The sequence below is a fragment of the Molossus molossus genome, unplaced genomic scaffold, assembly GCF_014108415.1.
Source record: "Molossus molossus isolate mMolMol1 unplaced genomic scaffold, mMolMol1.p scaffold_m16_p_3, whole genome shotgun sequence".
Taxonomy (NCBI): Eukaryota; Metazoa; Chordata; class Mammalia; order Chiroptera; family Molossidae; genus Molossus; species Molossus molossus.
Genome location: NW_023425366.1, coordinates 43,097,642 through 43,113,108, shown reverse-complemented (window position 1 = coordinate 43,113,108; position 15,467 = coordinate 43,097,642). Strand labels below are relative to the sequence as shown.

At 44.2% G+C, this 15,467-nt stretch overlaps 1 protein-coding gene across 2 annotated transcripts in view; it reads right to left on the bottom strand.

Annotated features, from left to right (window-relative positions):
- Window positions 1–15,467, bottom strand: part of LOC118642523 (regulator of G protein signaling 7 binding protein) — a 90,543-nt gene that overhangs the window by 8,189 nt on the left and 66,887 nt on the right. Inside the window, exons 4-5 of one of the 2 annotated variants that reach the window (XM_036280354.1) lie at window positions 8,230–8,377; window positions 6,093–6,163 (exon numbers count right to left, since the gene is read on the bottom strand). In XM_036280354.1, coding sequence (XP_036136247.1) covers window positions 6,093–6,163; window positions 8,230–8,377 — 219 coding nt within the window. Of the gene's footprint in view, window positions 1–6,088; window positions 6,164–8,229; window positions 8,378–15,467 lie in introns of those variants that run through there. The other variant, XM_036280356.1, reaches the window with a different exon arrangement.

The following is a 15,467-nucleotide window of genomic DNA, read 5'->3' as shown; positions in this document are numbered from 1 at the left end:
CATTTAACGTTGTGAGCAGGGGGTCAACATGATCAGTAATCCACTAAGAAATTCATGTGTGGTCAGTGATGTGTGCATCAGACTGGAGGACAGAGAGGGATTATCTATGTCACACCGAATCCTGGACAAAATGTTGCAGAGATTACAAAGGATATGGGCTACCAGTAAAACTGCCCAGAGTAGCATTAGGGAACCAACTTGAAGCACAGAAAATTTTTATATAGGCCCTGGGGGAAGGACCTACAAGGTCATCTCCAGGCTAGCAGGTGGCATAACTAACTGCCCAGGGTTCTTCAGCCAGATATCAAACTCTCTTCCTGACATAGTTTGGCTGGTGCTGGATATGAGGGTCCAGATGAGAGTAGATCAGGGGTGTGAGTCTGGGGAGCTGTTCCTAGACCCAGTTTAGTCTGCAGTAGGACTGTCCACAGGAGGAGATCATTGTAGAACAGATCTGACTCCTGACTGATTTATTCCAGACTTATTCTAATACATGGTGTTAACAACCAAATTCCAGGCAAGAGTGAATGTACTGACACACCCCACAGCATTTATTAAGTCAGAATTTCAGAAAAGGTGAAAGTGTCTTTCAGGCTAAATTTATTTCTACCAATTTGTTTTGTCTGATTACTGCGTGCGTTTAGAAGATACTTGTCCTTCACTTTCCAATCTCCTTTTCGTCTTTGTCAGTAACATTGCGGGCTCTCCACAGGTGTTTCCATTTGTAATCCATTTGCCACAGCAAGACTATCGTAATTAATGAAGCTCCCTGCAGCCCTGCCAGTGACCCAGAATGTAGGACAGGAGGGGCCCTGAAGCAGTGGCGGGAACAGTAGGCTGACAGCCAGGAGATCGGACATTGTCTGGAGGAACCGGGCAGCTCATTCTGTTTTTGTGCACCTCTTTGTCTCCAGTCTTAACCTGGAAGGGTGGAAAAGAAAGGTCCTGTCTAAAATAAGGCATCATCACTAACCATTAAAAGTCCTGCTCTTGGCCACCTTCCTCTATTTGCCACTGAAAATCGATTTAAAGTGAACTGTTGTCAACTCCAGTTTTGATTGTGGTAGGAAGGGGTGGGGGCAGGATCTGATGAAGTCTTTAAATGCCAAGATCAATGCGGAACAGTTTCTGATTTGAGGACTAGGCTGGAGCTGAGCGTTTCCAATGGAGGCTCCCCCCACGCTTGCCTGGCAGGATTGTCCCACAGTCAGGCTTTGAGGAAGGAAAAAGGGGGACCAGGAATAGCATCTTTGCCCTTTCTTCTCTCTGCTTCAAGCACACGCATAAATAGACTAAGAAGAGAAGGAAAATAAAAAGCCAGAGAGAAAACAGATGTCTTTCTGTCTTTCAGTTAGTATGGTTTTGACATAAGGTTCTATAGAAAAGAGCTGGAATAAACTTTTCTGTATTTCTCCCCGACCTTTCCTGCATAGATGAACCTAGGCCTGTGTAAGAAACACGGCACCTGGGAAGAACTCCGGGAAGGTTGCGGGAAGCCCCTGAGGTCTCGCTCACTGTAGGAGGCAGAGAAAGGAATCTGGCTGGGTTGTTCATTACAGGGGAGCTTGATCTGCTCAAAAACGAACCCAGCTCCAGAGACTTGCTCTCCTTCCCTTGGACCTTCTCGGACCCTTGTCCAGACTCACATCCCCCCTTGTCCACTGGCCAGCTCACCGTGACATCATGCTGTGAGTGTCCACTAAACATGAAGAGAACAGAGACATATCTTCATATGCTAAGGGTTCCCATTTCTCCCCAAGCGAAGAAACTTGAATTACCCACAAGACTTCACCTCAAACATTGTTTTATTACTTTAAAATCCTACTGAATCACTCCCTCCTAAAGTCCTTGCCTCACCCAGCTTTTTCCTGTTACTTCCCCAAATGGATTCAGGGTTCAAGTCTTGGGTGTTATTCCCTTTTCATTCATGTTTTTACTGACAGTATCTATCTTTAATTAGTGTTATTATTATTTTTTTTATCCTCACCCAAGGTCATTTTTCCATTTTTTTTTTTGTTGTTGTTCAGGTACAGTGGGAGGGAGAGAGAGGAAGAGAGAGAGAGAGAGAAAAACATCGACCCAAAAGGGACACATCGAGTGGCTGCCTCCCGCATGACCCAACCAGGGCCGGGGACAAACCGCAACCAAGGTATGTGCCCTTAGCAGGAACCGAACCTGGGTCTCTCTGGACCGTAGGCTGAGGCTCCAGCCGCTGAGCCAAACTGGCCAGGGCTAATTAGTGTTATTTTTAAAATCAAATTATTTTTCTGTGTATAAATGTGATATAAAGCTACACAGAAATATTTATATTATACTTTGTTGTTGTTGTTAATTCTCACCCAGGGATATGTTTTCATTCATCTTTTAGATAAAGTGGAAAGGAGGGAGTGGGGGATAGAGACACCCACACTTCGATTGGTTGCCTCCTGCACGACCCTGACCAGGGCCGGGGATCGAACCTGCAATCCAGGTATATGCCCTTCACTGGGAGTCAAACCTGTGACACTTTGGTCCACAAGCTGATGCTCTAACCGCCGGGCTAAACCAGCCAGGGCTTATATTACCCTTTTTATGATGATAAAAGCATCCTAAGTAAAAGAAAATTTCTGTTTTTCCACTAATACATGGTTCAAAACTGTTGGGTGAATTTTCGTCAAACGTAGAGGAATGCTTGAGATGGTTTGGTTTAGGAGAGAGGCTCCATGCTCCAAGTGACATTCAGGCTGGGGCACCGGGCAGGCATCCTCCTGGGCAGCTGGACGGGAAGTACAGCCAGGGGCCCATGTGTTGCTGATGGGGGTACATTTGCCAAACACATTAGGAAGCTGATGATAGCTTCAGACATGAACCCAAATCCAAAGTCTGGGGGTCAGTGTTCAGAACTCCAGGGTCAACCTTTCATGGATACTACATATTGTCTTGGTAGCAGGGATTGTTCTCTTTGATGATGATTTCGAGTTTTCCTGAGCTGAGTCGGTGGGCCAGCCAGTAAATAATAACAATAACATTCACAACCACAGTCTAATGAAGCATTTGTGAATGCTTGCTCTCTGCAAGGTCGGTAATAGGTCTATGGCATGCATTGCATCATTTAATCCTCACCACAACTCTGAACTACGGGATACTATTATCTCTTTTTCAGGGATGAGGAAATGGAAATTTCCAGAAGTTAAATAACTTGTTCCAGGTGATAAAGCTGGTCAGTGGCAGAGCCAGTGTTCAAACCCAAGGTCCCTGTTCCCAACCACCACGCTTATTTCTAGCAGCAAGCTCGCATGCTGTGGTCACATGTTGTGGTAAAACACTGCCTTCTTCACTGACCACCAGGTCGCCCGACACCGCACCCATGGCTCAAGCTAGTTCGCCTTGGTCACCAGGCTCTTCGGGGGTTGCTCTGAGTTACGCGACACGCCGCATCCCCTGCCTCTTATTTTCTGACGCCCGCCTCCTTCCCATGTGGCTGAGGCCACACTCTCCTCAGCCTCTTCGTCTGGTGTTCTCACGTCCACCTCTCCACCTTCTGCCACGCTGCTCCCTGAGGCCCTCCATCTCTGCTGCCACGTCCTCTCCCTCGCGTAGGGGCAGGCAGCAGCCTGCGCTCCCTCCTGCCCAGCTCTGCTCAGTGGAAATGATACCATTTAATTAGCTAGATATTAATAACAGGAAAGGAGCAAAGGGGAGAGCCAGACATTGCGGGCATGCCATTTGGGCAGCTTCACTAGGAAGCTGTAATGTCACCCCCCCCCCCCCAGGGAACCACTGGCTGTTCCCCACAGATTACTGGGGGAAGGGACAGGACAAAGGGGAAAATGGATGCAAGTGCAGTGAAGTTGGGGTGACATAGGGAAGGAGCCGGTCATTCAAACCTGGGTACAGAGATCATTGGCCAGAGTGGGCAGGGCCACTAAAAGCCCATGAAAATTTGGGAATACATAGTTTCCTAGACAAAGAATCTTTCTTGTGTGGCTCTTGGTGCTCTTGGCTCTCTGATTCCTTTAGCTTTGCTCCTGCCCATGTTCCCTCCATAGCTGCATGGTCCATGGGCATGTAGACCCCATACACAAGAGACTAATGGACTGCAACTGGAAACACAAATTAAGGTAGTTCGGTGCTGTGTTGGACCGTGCAGACATGGAACAAAAACTCTGCACACTGGCTTTGACCATGGCCCCACTGAAAGCCAAATGGGACTTCTTCCTTGCTAGGACAAAGGGAAATGGGGCCTTGGAAGCTCAGGGGTATGAGTCCACAGAAATAAAGCTTTCTACAATATCTCAACCTCTAGTGCAAGTCTCAGAAAATTCCTTTTCCCGGGACATTGCAAGAAGCCTACTCCCACCAGCAACCAGGGGAAACGTGGAGCTCCCCCAGCCGATAACAGAAACACAAGGATTCCTTTCTTACCTCTAAAGATCCTTTCCCACCTCTGTTCCCAGTCTCTGAAGCTGATGCTTCATTTAAGGCTGCTCTGTCCATATATGCTTAGTGAAATTACTTATTAGTCCTTTGTACACAGCTTCAGACCCTGGGGCTGCAAAGTTGGGTGTAGATTTAACAAACATCCGTGGTTCATGGCCAGTGTTACTCTGCTACGTTCCAGGGTTGCTCTAGGTACTGCGGATACAATAGTTAATAAAAGCTTACAGCGGTCCCTCCCTCATGGAATATCCCTTTCCCTTTCTGTGTTAGGCTGTATCCTCCCACAGGAGAGTTCTGGAGAAAGACTGCCTGAAGTCACCTCCCGGACTTTCTACTTATAGTCTGTGTGACCTTGATCAAGTTAGAAACATTAGTAGCATTTCTCTCAAAGATGTTATTAGAATTAAATCAGTTAAAAGAGTAATAATCTATAGTATTTAGGATAGTAGTTGTGATATTGTGATTTATAATAAATATATATTTGGTTTTCTTCCTAAAGCCCTTGGAATTTCCTGAGATGAGAGCTATAAAGGTACCTTTTGTTATGTTAATGAATTGGCTTTTGGGAAACACCTAAGGATGGGGGCTGGTTGCCTGGAGAACCAGCCATGTGATTAGAGGTTTGGAACTTTTAGTCTTATCTCCTAACCTCCTGGGAGAGGAGAGAGGCTGGAGATTGATTTCAGTAACTGATGACCAACAATTTAATTAATCACGCCATTAATGAAGCCTCCATAAAACCCCGCAAGGTTGTGAGCGCTTCCAGGTTGGTGAACATGTGGAGATTTGGAGAGAGTGGTGCACCTGCTGAGAGATTGAAGCCCCGAGCCCTTTCCCCCTACACCTTGTCCTGTGCATCTCGTCTACCTGGCTATTCCTCTCATAATAAACCAGTGATCTAATAAGTGAAAGTTTCCTCTGAGTTCTGTGAGCCACGCTAGCAAATTAATCAAACCCATGAAGGGGTGTCGTTGGAACCTCCAATCTATAGCCAGTGGTCAGAAGCACAGGTGACAACCCTTACATTGCCATCGGCGGCCGCAGTGTGTGTTGGGGGGGGCAGGAGGGGCAGTCTTTAGGACGAAGCCCTTCATCTGTGGGGTCTGGTTTTATATCCAGGTAGTGTCAGAATTCAGTTGAATTGTAGGACATCCAGCTGGCGTCCAAGAATTGCTTGGTGGTATAAACGCCATGTGTTAGTTGGGTGCTGAATGGTCATGGCACACTCTTCATTCTAAATATACGTTAATTATTACGATCACTTCGTTAGATAATTAAACGTCGGGGTGGCAGCGATCTTCCCTTGGAGTGTTCTCCACGGGGCTGTAAACTTCTTCAAGGCAAAGGCCAAGCCCTCAGCCCTTCCTGGCCCAGAGCTTCCCCCAGCTCCAGCTCGGGCAATGACTCAGTGTTCCTGGCGCAGGGTCAGCGGAGGGTGGTCTACCTTGAGGTCAGGGTACACCTGGGCAATCCTCAGGGCAAACTGTTTACCTGAGGGATTTCATTCTCATCCTCATTTCTGAGGAAAAACTCATGGACGCTCAGTGCTTTCTGTTGTTTGTGTAAAAACAAAACAAAACAAAGCAAAATTGCTTTAATTTCTCTAGAAACAACTTCCAAGGTTCTCATGTTAAAAAACATCCTCCACCTCAAAAGGAAATGACATGACTCACCTTGATTTTTCAGTGGTAAAGGCATAGTTTCCCTGAGTTTGCTTAAAAGGTTTTTCATTTCTCGCATGTCTCTGTAAAATGGAGAGAAAGAAAAAGTCATCAGCTGTAAATCTTGGCAATGCAATCTCTGTTCTATGAGACAATGGAAGGACAAGGTCTGTGCTTAACTGTACGAGTCCTGGTTTACAACGGGCCAATACTGAATTGATTTTGCTTTTATAAGAAAAAGAATCTGAGATGGGTTGGCTCTGGGAGGAAAGAGAACCTCTCTGGCACAGATGTCCCTAGGGCATCCTGCCGTGGGAGCCCTGGTCTCCGCCCTCAGACGGACCTGGCTGAGATCAGAGAAGAGCCTCTGGTCCTGAGTCACAGGTGTACGGATGCGTCTTTGTGGTGCTGCATGCTGATCAGCCCCCAAGGGTATGTCTAGGAAGAGAAGGAGGGGAGAGGGAGGAGGAGGACGGGACCCTGCATCCAGAAGTACAGGGTACCTTGTTTTCCTGTGAAACCCAAGGGTAGAGGGGATGGGTGGTGGTGAGCAGGCACGAGGTGGGGAAGGGCTGGTAACGCAGTAGGAGACACTGAGGCAGGGTCTCCTTGGAGAGCACCAGCTCTCAGGCTTGGCCCTGCATGGGAGAGTCACCTCATGCCCCGCCCTGCTCCGAGAGAGCCTGATCTGGTTGGCTGATGGTGGGGTTCGGTCATCAGTGTTTTTAAAAAGTCTTCTTGGTGATTTTAATGTGCAGCCCAGTTAGAGAGCCACCGATCTCTTAGGGCAGAAACACAGGGGAGCTGAGGAAGCCACCCTCCCAGACAGGTCTGTGTGCCTACATCTCTCAGCCATTCCCAGCTCCCTCAGTCTGAGTCCAGGCTTTGGGGAGGAACTGAAACACGGCCAGCCCTGTAGGCCACGCTCTCCTATTCTTACTGCCAGCTCCAGCTTGCTTTGTGCGAGCATGGGGCTGGCCGTGGCTGCTCTGCAAGGCTTCTGAAAAGGAAGGGCTTTGCTGATGGATTATGCCCTGGCCAGGGCGCCTGGCAGATAGTTCTTCCTGGGAATGGAGCAAAGCAGTTTCCATTTTTAAAATTAAGATAAATCACTCCCTCATCATGTGTCTATAGTTCTAGCAAACTGTGCCAAACAGCTTTATTGTTTGAATTGTTGGATTTCCAAGCTTATACAAAATCCAAGTTTTATTAATAGCACATAATTACCACATGCTTCAATTTTCTATAAACACAGAAATTCGGCAATTAGCTTTAGAATTATATTACAATCTGAAAGCAGAACCACAATGGCTATAAATGCCCTTGTGTGTTACATTTCCAAAAATTAAAAAATAAAATGTTTCTTGTCAATGATTCAACCGCCCTCCCGACCCCCCCCCCCACACACACACACACACAGAGCACTCCGTGGGAATGCCCAGCATTCATTCGGCTGCTTTGCACAGGCGCTGGGGACATTAGCAGCAAAGGACAAGATATCAGTGTGAAGGCCAATAAACAAGGAACTTGTCCTTCTGCCTCACAGAATGGCAGTCTTTGGCATCCAGATGAGACATGGCCCTTCTTACTCCATTATCATTGCACCCTTTCCTCAAGTGAAATAAAATCACTGTAAAATCTCTTCACATGAAAGGAACTCCCTCTCACAGGGAGCTCACCAAAACAAATGCATTAACTGCCTTTGACCGCTAAGGGGCCTTTAGCTACATTCTGGGAGAATAAGAGAAGGGAGCCCAGCAAGAGGCTGGGAAGGAGACAGAAGGCTCAGCCCCTGACTGGCAGCTAAGCGGGCCATTCCGTACATCTGAAATCCGAGAACCGATGGGAGGAGGCATGTTGGCACAGCTTGGGGGAGCTGTGATGGTATGTAGATCCAACCTTCTCCCTTTCCAAGTAAGCACACTGTTTTATTTCCATGGAGACGCAACGCGGTGGAGCGAGGAGAGCAACGGCCTGGAGCCAGCCTCTGCTACAGTTCCATCGCGGAGTCTGGACCCTAAACTTCTCTCGACGGTTTTCCCAAAGCTCTGTTTCTGACTCTGAAACAGAAAATCTTGACACTCCGTAGCCCCAAAGAGTATTGAGTGGAGGAGGATTGGCAGTCTATTTAGGGTAACTGCCCACTTACCTTTCGGTGTTCTCAATGTCTGTGGAAACCTGCCAGGAATGTTGCTGCGTATCCACGGGGGATGAAGAGGAGTCTTCTAGAGCAGGTGGTTCAGCACTCTCCTCAATTTTGCAATCCAAACTCTTGGTTCCCCCACCAGGCTCCTTTCCTAAGGGGCAGGGAGGTGGGGTCAGGGATGAGGGACATTGGTAAAGAGGAGATAAGGAGTCATAAATGTAGTTGTATGCCCAAGATGTCTTGACAAAGGTTGGCTATGTTTTGAATCCAATGCTCCATGAACACTAATTTCTGAATATTAAAATAATTGATATATAAACATAAATGTGTGTGTGTGTAGCATGTTTTCACAACATTCTGAGAAAGATAGCTTGAGGTCGATGCAATTTGAAGATCAAGATAAACGTAAAGGTCCTGTCTTTGATGGAGCATTGGTGCTTTGTAACCCATTCTTAGGGAGCTAGATCAGGTTAGCTTGGGACGGGGGCTTCAGCCTCTGAAACCAGGCTGCTCTGTGGTCCTCAGATGCAGGGGCAGGCAAGAGGGCCGGGGGCACCTGGCACTCAGCAGGAAGAATGGGCCTCCTGCCGGTCTCTCTGATCCCGACACTGGCTCTCCTGGCCTGTGGGAAGCAGCAGAGACTGTGGGCCTGCCTTCCACGTCCCTGGCTCCCCAACCTGCTGCAGTGCCTCCTTCCCTGAGGAATGAGGCCAGCCTCAAGATCCAGCCTGACTCCGCCGAGGCCGCGAAGTGCCATCAGCCAAAGTGCCATGCACTGGGTAGCCGTCCACAGTGACGCACGGCCAGTCCACTGAGAATTACTGTGACTAATCTCAAGCAAATAAATAAACACTTTCTGGAATCAAATCTCCAGATTGGCTCAGCCATAATTTATATAAAATTAAACGGGAGTGCCGTGGCCGGTTTGGCTCAGCGGTTAGAGCGTTGGCCTGTGGTCCAGAGAGACCCGGGTTCGGTTCCCGCTAAGGGCATGTACCTCGGTTGAAGTTTGTCCCCGGCCCTGGTTGGCCGAGCGGGTGGCGGCCACTCGATGTGTCCCTTTCACGTCGATGTTTCTCTCTCTCTCTCTTCCTCTCTCTCCCTCCCACTCTATCTGAAAAAATGTCCTCGGGTGAGGATAAAAAATAAAATAAAATAAAATAAAATAAAATAAAATAAAATAAAATAAAATAAATAAAATTAAACGGGAGTTATTGTCTGTGGCCCAGTTATCCTCTGTTAATGTCTTCTGCCTCGAACTTTTGTGCATTGGAAGGTGGCTCTCCTGGTTCCAGGGGCATGGCCTCTGAGGCCGGAGAACTGGGTTTTACACCTGGCTTTGTCAGCCACTCACTCATTCACTCATTCAGTCCATTCCCTTACAAATATTTCGTGAGGGTCAACTAAGTACCAGGTATTGGATTTGATGCTAGAGATACAAAAGTAAAAGAAAGACATAGTCTTTGTCTCATGGAGCAGAAAGTGCTGGAGAGAGATAATTTTAAAAATATACAAATAATTACAAAACTGTTGTATAATATGTAGTCTGGAGAAAAGGGTAGGTATATTGTTTCTTTTACTCTTTCATCCAATTTTGTTTGTATTATGTAGATACAGTCTAGACTAGTTAGGAAATTGTTACAGCTCATATCACTGAATATTCATGAGATAGTAGCTAGACCAGGTTATCTCTTAGCTCAGTTTCTCTAATTCTGGTATCCCGGTGGTATTGTTTTTGCATGTTTAAAACAAAACAAACAAAACAAATAAACAGAAAATGAAACAAATTTGTGAAGAGGATGTCTGTTCATGGTAAAATCTAGCACGAAGCTTTTCTCTGGGTTCCTGATCTGAAAGGAACTAGAAAAATCTCATCCCTATAATTTCAAGCCCATATGGTAGCAACACAAGGAGAAAAAGACAAGCAATTAAGTGGTGATGAACTGTACACCATTCATCAGCCTGTAGGAAAAATGAACCTCTGAATATTTAGCCAAAGCACAAATGAAAATTCACTGATGAGACCTTTTGATCATTCTGAGTATGCTTTATGCACATTGATCCTGGGTAATGGAATTGCTTTTCCAATTTTTATGGCATGCTGTTGGGTGGAAATTAATTAAGCACATAATTTAGCATATTACCACATCACAGTTGGAGGGCGCTGACCTCTTAAAAGCATTTGCATTGTGCTTCCCAGGAGAGTGCAGCAAATGTAGTCCATTTACCCTATACCTCTGGGTAGGGTCAGCCATAGGATGCAAGTCTGAGCAAGTGTGGCCAAGGACTGAGAGAGAGGCTAGAGGGGGCTCCCCCAAGAACCCTCTGCTCTTCAGAACTCTGAGGGATAGAGCCGTATGAAAGCATACATGGCTCCTGCTACACTCCTGTGGGGTTGAGACACCTTGGAGAATGGAGTATGGTTTGGGCAGCAAAGAAGATACATACAGATGGAGTTCTCTGCTCTGTGGGCTTTGCCTGGCTTTGGGGCCACAGTAGCTCCTGTCCTGGGGTCAGGACGATAGTGCCCAATGGTTTTATTCCAATGGGAATAGGGGAGGACACAAGGTAGTGCAATGTTCCTTCTTGGAGTCCTCTCTCTACCTGCCGCATAGGTACACCTTTACAACAAAGGCACCAGTAGAATCCAATCCATGACCATTTTGTTTACACTTACTGCCTGTAATAATTCTACCTACATAGTTGGTCCTCGTTTATCGTGGTTAATCAGTTCCAGGCTCTAACGCAATAAATGAATTGCCATGAAGTAGGATTCTTTATTCATACATAGTATGAGACAAATGTCACACTATAGCTTTTTAAAAATTAAATAACTATTCATGCATTCCTGAAACATGCCTTTGAGATTGTAATAGTGATATCCTTTCCCCTCATTTTCTAGACCTAGCTTTACTAATGTGGGTGAACAAGAACGAAACACTTGGATGTTGAACTTGAAGTTTAGTACCTGTGTCAGCTCACAAACTCTCTGAAAAAAGTTTAGGATGTTATCTTTAAATTTTTGAATTATAAGAAGACTCCTAAATATGTCTAGGGATAGGTTCTTTTTATATTAATCTTTTCTTGGCATTTGATTGGCACTTTTTATTTTGAAAATTAGTAAACCTACAGAAACTTTCAAGAATAATACAGTGGACACCCAGATACTCTAGTTTCACCAACTGTTAATATTTAGCCATATTTTTTACATTTTAGTCTCTGCCTCTGTCTCTCGCATGTATTTGTGTGTGTATATATTGTATATAGGTTTCATATGTATGTTATATTGATCATGCATAATTTTTATATGTAAACCATTTAAGGATAAGTTGCAGACAATATAACACTTTATCCTAATTACTTCAGCATATTTTTCCTGTGAACAAGGATATTTTCCTACACAATCTCTAAATAATTATTGCACCAAAAAATCTTTGATTAAATATGATTCAATGCAATTTGATACAATGCTATTATTTAATAGTCTATATTACAATTTCCACAATTGTTCCAATAATCTCCTTTATAGCTTTTTTTTTTTTTTTTTAAATCAAGTGATCCAGTTAAGGGTTATGGACTGTATTTAGTTGTTCTGTTTATTTCCTTTTATTTACAACAGCAGTCTTTTTAGTTTGTTTGTTTTGTTTTGTCTTTCATGTCACTGATATTGTTGAAGGAAGAGTCCAGGCCAGTTGTTTTATAAATGTCTTTCAAATTGGATTTGTCTGATTGTTTCCATATCTCTAGATTAAGAGTAAACCTTTTGGCAAGAAAATTATCGAAGTGATATTTTGCTCTTCTTAGTGCATAGTGTCAGAAAGCACATGAATTCGTTTGTTCCATTATGAATGATGTTAGTTAAGTGTTATTGATTGCTTGGTTAAGGTGGTTTCTGCCACCTTTCGCCACTGTAGATGCAGCCTTTTCTCTTCGTAATTAAGTAATGTATGGAGTAATTCATTGATATGTTATGGCCTTTTCCATCTAAATCTTTCTTCGGGTTTGAGAATTTTTTTTTCTATTTTTCTTGATTATTTACTTATTTCTATTCTCTCTGTTCATTCAGAATTCCTATTTCATATTAGAGTCTCTGGCTCTATCATGAATGTTTCTTAAATATCTCTCATACCCCGTATTTATTTTGGAGGTGAATTCTGGGAGAATATCTTGACTTGATCTTTCAGTTCATTATTTTAGGCTCTCGGTATTACCATTAAAATAATTAAGAACCGTAAAGGATCTGAGATTCTCCTCTATCTGTGAGTTAGCCTGCCAGAGTTTTATGGACACTAGAAGATGACATGAGACTCCTGGGTCAGAGACAAAGACAGTTTATTACTCACACAATGCCAGTAGCCAGAGTATCAGCATTTGTGTTGGTTTCTTGAGTCCTAATTCCCACAGGGAGATACAAAAAGGGACAGATCTTATCTGCACATACAGGAAGCTGTGTGACAGAAGAGGAACCCTGAGCTTAGGGATTCTGAGTCTTTTTATAAGCATGTCTGCCCTTTGCTCCAGAGGGAAACATTTTCATTATACTGAATAGTAAGCAAGCCTTGCTCTGGAGGGAGACGCTGTCTCTATTTTCCAAGGCATTTACTAAATAAACATCCTTGAAAAGATAGTGTAAAACAAGGGGAGTTAGTGCGTCACTGTGCAAGATGTACAGAAATGCAAGAGACTAAAGGAGAATTGTCTTCCAACAGTAATTAATCCAGCTATTGAGTTTTATTGGTTGATACCATTTTTACTTCCAATGAATCTGGCTGTTTCCTCTTGTTGCAACAATTATTGTTTTATGGGTATGATGGACTAATACATCTCTGAGAATATCAATCACATAGATTTTAAATTCTTCATCTGTTACCACTTTAAAATTTGTTCTTCAAGTATCAGTTGTCTGTTTATTGCATTTGGCATTTCCCTTTCAGGGTGTTGGCTTTTCTTAAAGTCATTCCTGGATGTCTCTTCAGATGAGTCTTTGAGGATCTCTGTTTGTCTGTCATTCTGGTTATTGTGAGGGAAGGGCAGGATGTGTGGCTGGACAAGGTGTGTCTAAAGCATGTCTTCCAGTTGCTGCTTTTTTTGTTTTTGAAAAGAACTTTACATTTTATTTTTCAATTACAGTTTACATTCAATATTATTTTGTATTAGTTTCAGGCAGCATAGTAGTCAGCCAATCATATACTTTACAAAGTATTTCCCCTAATATTTCCAGTACCCACCTGACACCATACATAGTTACTATAATATTATTGCCTATATTCCTTATACTGTACTTTACATCCCATGACTATTTTGTAACTAGCAATTTGTAGTTCTTAATCCCTTCACCCTTTTCACCTGGTCCCCCAGCTCCCCTCCCCTCTGACAACCATCAGTATGTTCTCTGTGTCTATGAGTCTGTTTCAATTTTATTTATTTATTTTGTTCTTTAGGTTCCACATATAAGTGAAATCATGTGGTCTTTGTCTTTTTCTGGGTACTTCTCCTCAGCCAGTTTTGGGGGGCCCATGCCTGCTGAATTTCCTGTCTAACACTCCTACTCCAGGGAAATATACTGAGCAACTTATCCTGGGATAAAACACTGCAGTCACGTGCTTACTGGCTTTTTCTTTTCTTTTCTTTTCCTTTCTTTTATCCTCACCTGAGGAATTTTTTTTTTTTTTTGCATTTATCTTCAGATAGAGTGAGAGGGAGAGAGGGGGAAACAGAGAGAGAAACATTAATGTGAGAGACACATCGACTGGTTGTCACACACATGACCCCAACCAGGGCTGGGGACAAACTGCAACCGAGGTACGTGCCCTTAGCGGGAACCAAACCCGGGTCTCTCTTGTCCTCGGGCTGACGCTCTAACCGCTGAGCCAAACCTGCCATGTTTTTCTTCTACAGCTGTCCTTATAGAGGCTCAGAGTTATTTCACACTGTGCTCTGCTGTGCTGCCCAGTCCTCACACTCAAACCAGGCGTTTTCCTGGGGCAAGCAGTGATGCTCTCCTCTGCTCAGCATGGGGCAGCCCAGCCTGTCCTGACTACCCCTTCAAACGTAATTTCCCTGACAACTGCTCCAAAGGCCTGTGACTTGCATTTGTTGATTACAAGTTTGAAGTAACTCTAGAACTGATTTCATTTTGCAGCAATTTTCTCCTGCATGAATGTCTTTTGTTTCTTGGTAAGTTTCTTATCCACCTATGGTTTCCTCTGTTTGTTTCTATTCACCAATCCAATCTCAATTACTTTCTAGCTCTGAGAAATTCCTCAGAAGTTCTGGTTTGTTGAAGTCATCTTTTCTTGTTTTTCAGGGGCATGGCAGAACGCTCTGTGTTTGCCAACATTTGTTTTCTTTTCCTCTTACAAATAGGAGGGGTTATGTGATAGAGTTATGGCCAATGGATTCTTTAAAATCTATCTTTTTCTTTTTCTTTGTTGATTTTAGAGAGAGAGGAAGGGAGAAAAAGAGAGAGATAGAAACATCAATGAGGGAGAACATCGATTGGCCACCTCTTGCATGCCCCCAGTTAGGGATCAGGCCCACAACCTGGGCATGTGCCCTGACTGGGAATTGAACCAGCAACCTCTTGGTACATGGGTCAACACTCAACCATTGAGCACACTGGCCCGGCTGGTCAGTGGGTTCTGAGCAGGAGTGATGTATGCTCCTTCTAGACTGGCTCATAAATTCTTCCCATAGGACCCCCTATGCTTCCTCTGCTCCCTCTGCCTGTTGAATGGATGCAAAAAACAAAACAACCCTGCCCACCGCACCCCAGCTCTGGCACTGGACTAGGACATGGATAAGTAATGAACTCTTATTATTCTAATCCATTGAGACTTGATGCTGTTACATGCAGCAATTACCATACCCTGACAAATATAAGAACTAATAGGGATTTATTCTTTTCATTATTTTTTTTCTGTTATTTTAATATATTCTCAGTAGGAGGGAAAATACTATATGCATTAGTTTAGTCCAACATCTGTGGACAAGCTTTTTCTCCAATTATACTCCTTCTCTTTTGACAATGCATACAGAATGAAAGCAATTCACTCACTTGCTCAGTAATTATTCTTTGAAAATTTACTCTGCTCCAAGCACCGCGCTAAATGCTAGGGATACCATGGTAAACACATTCAAGGTGATTAAATCTAGGGAGGACAACAGACAAGAAATCACACAGCTATCCCTCAATGTAACACATGCTACAATCTGTGCCATGAAAATGCTTGGGAGACACA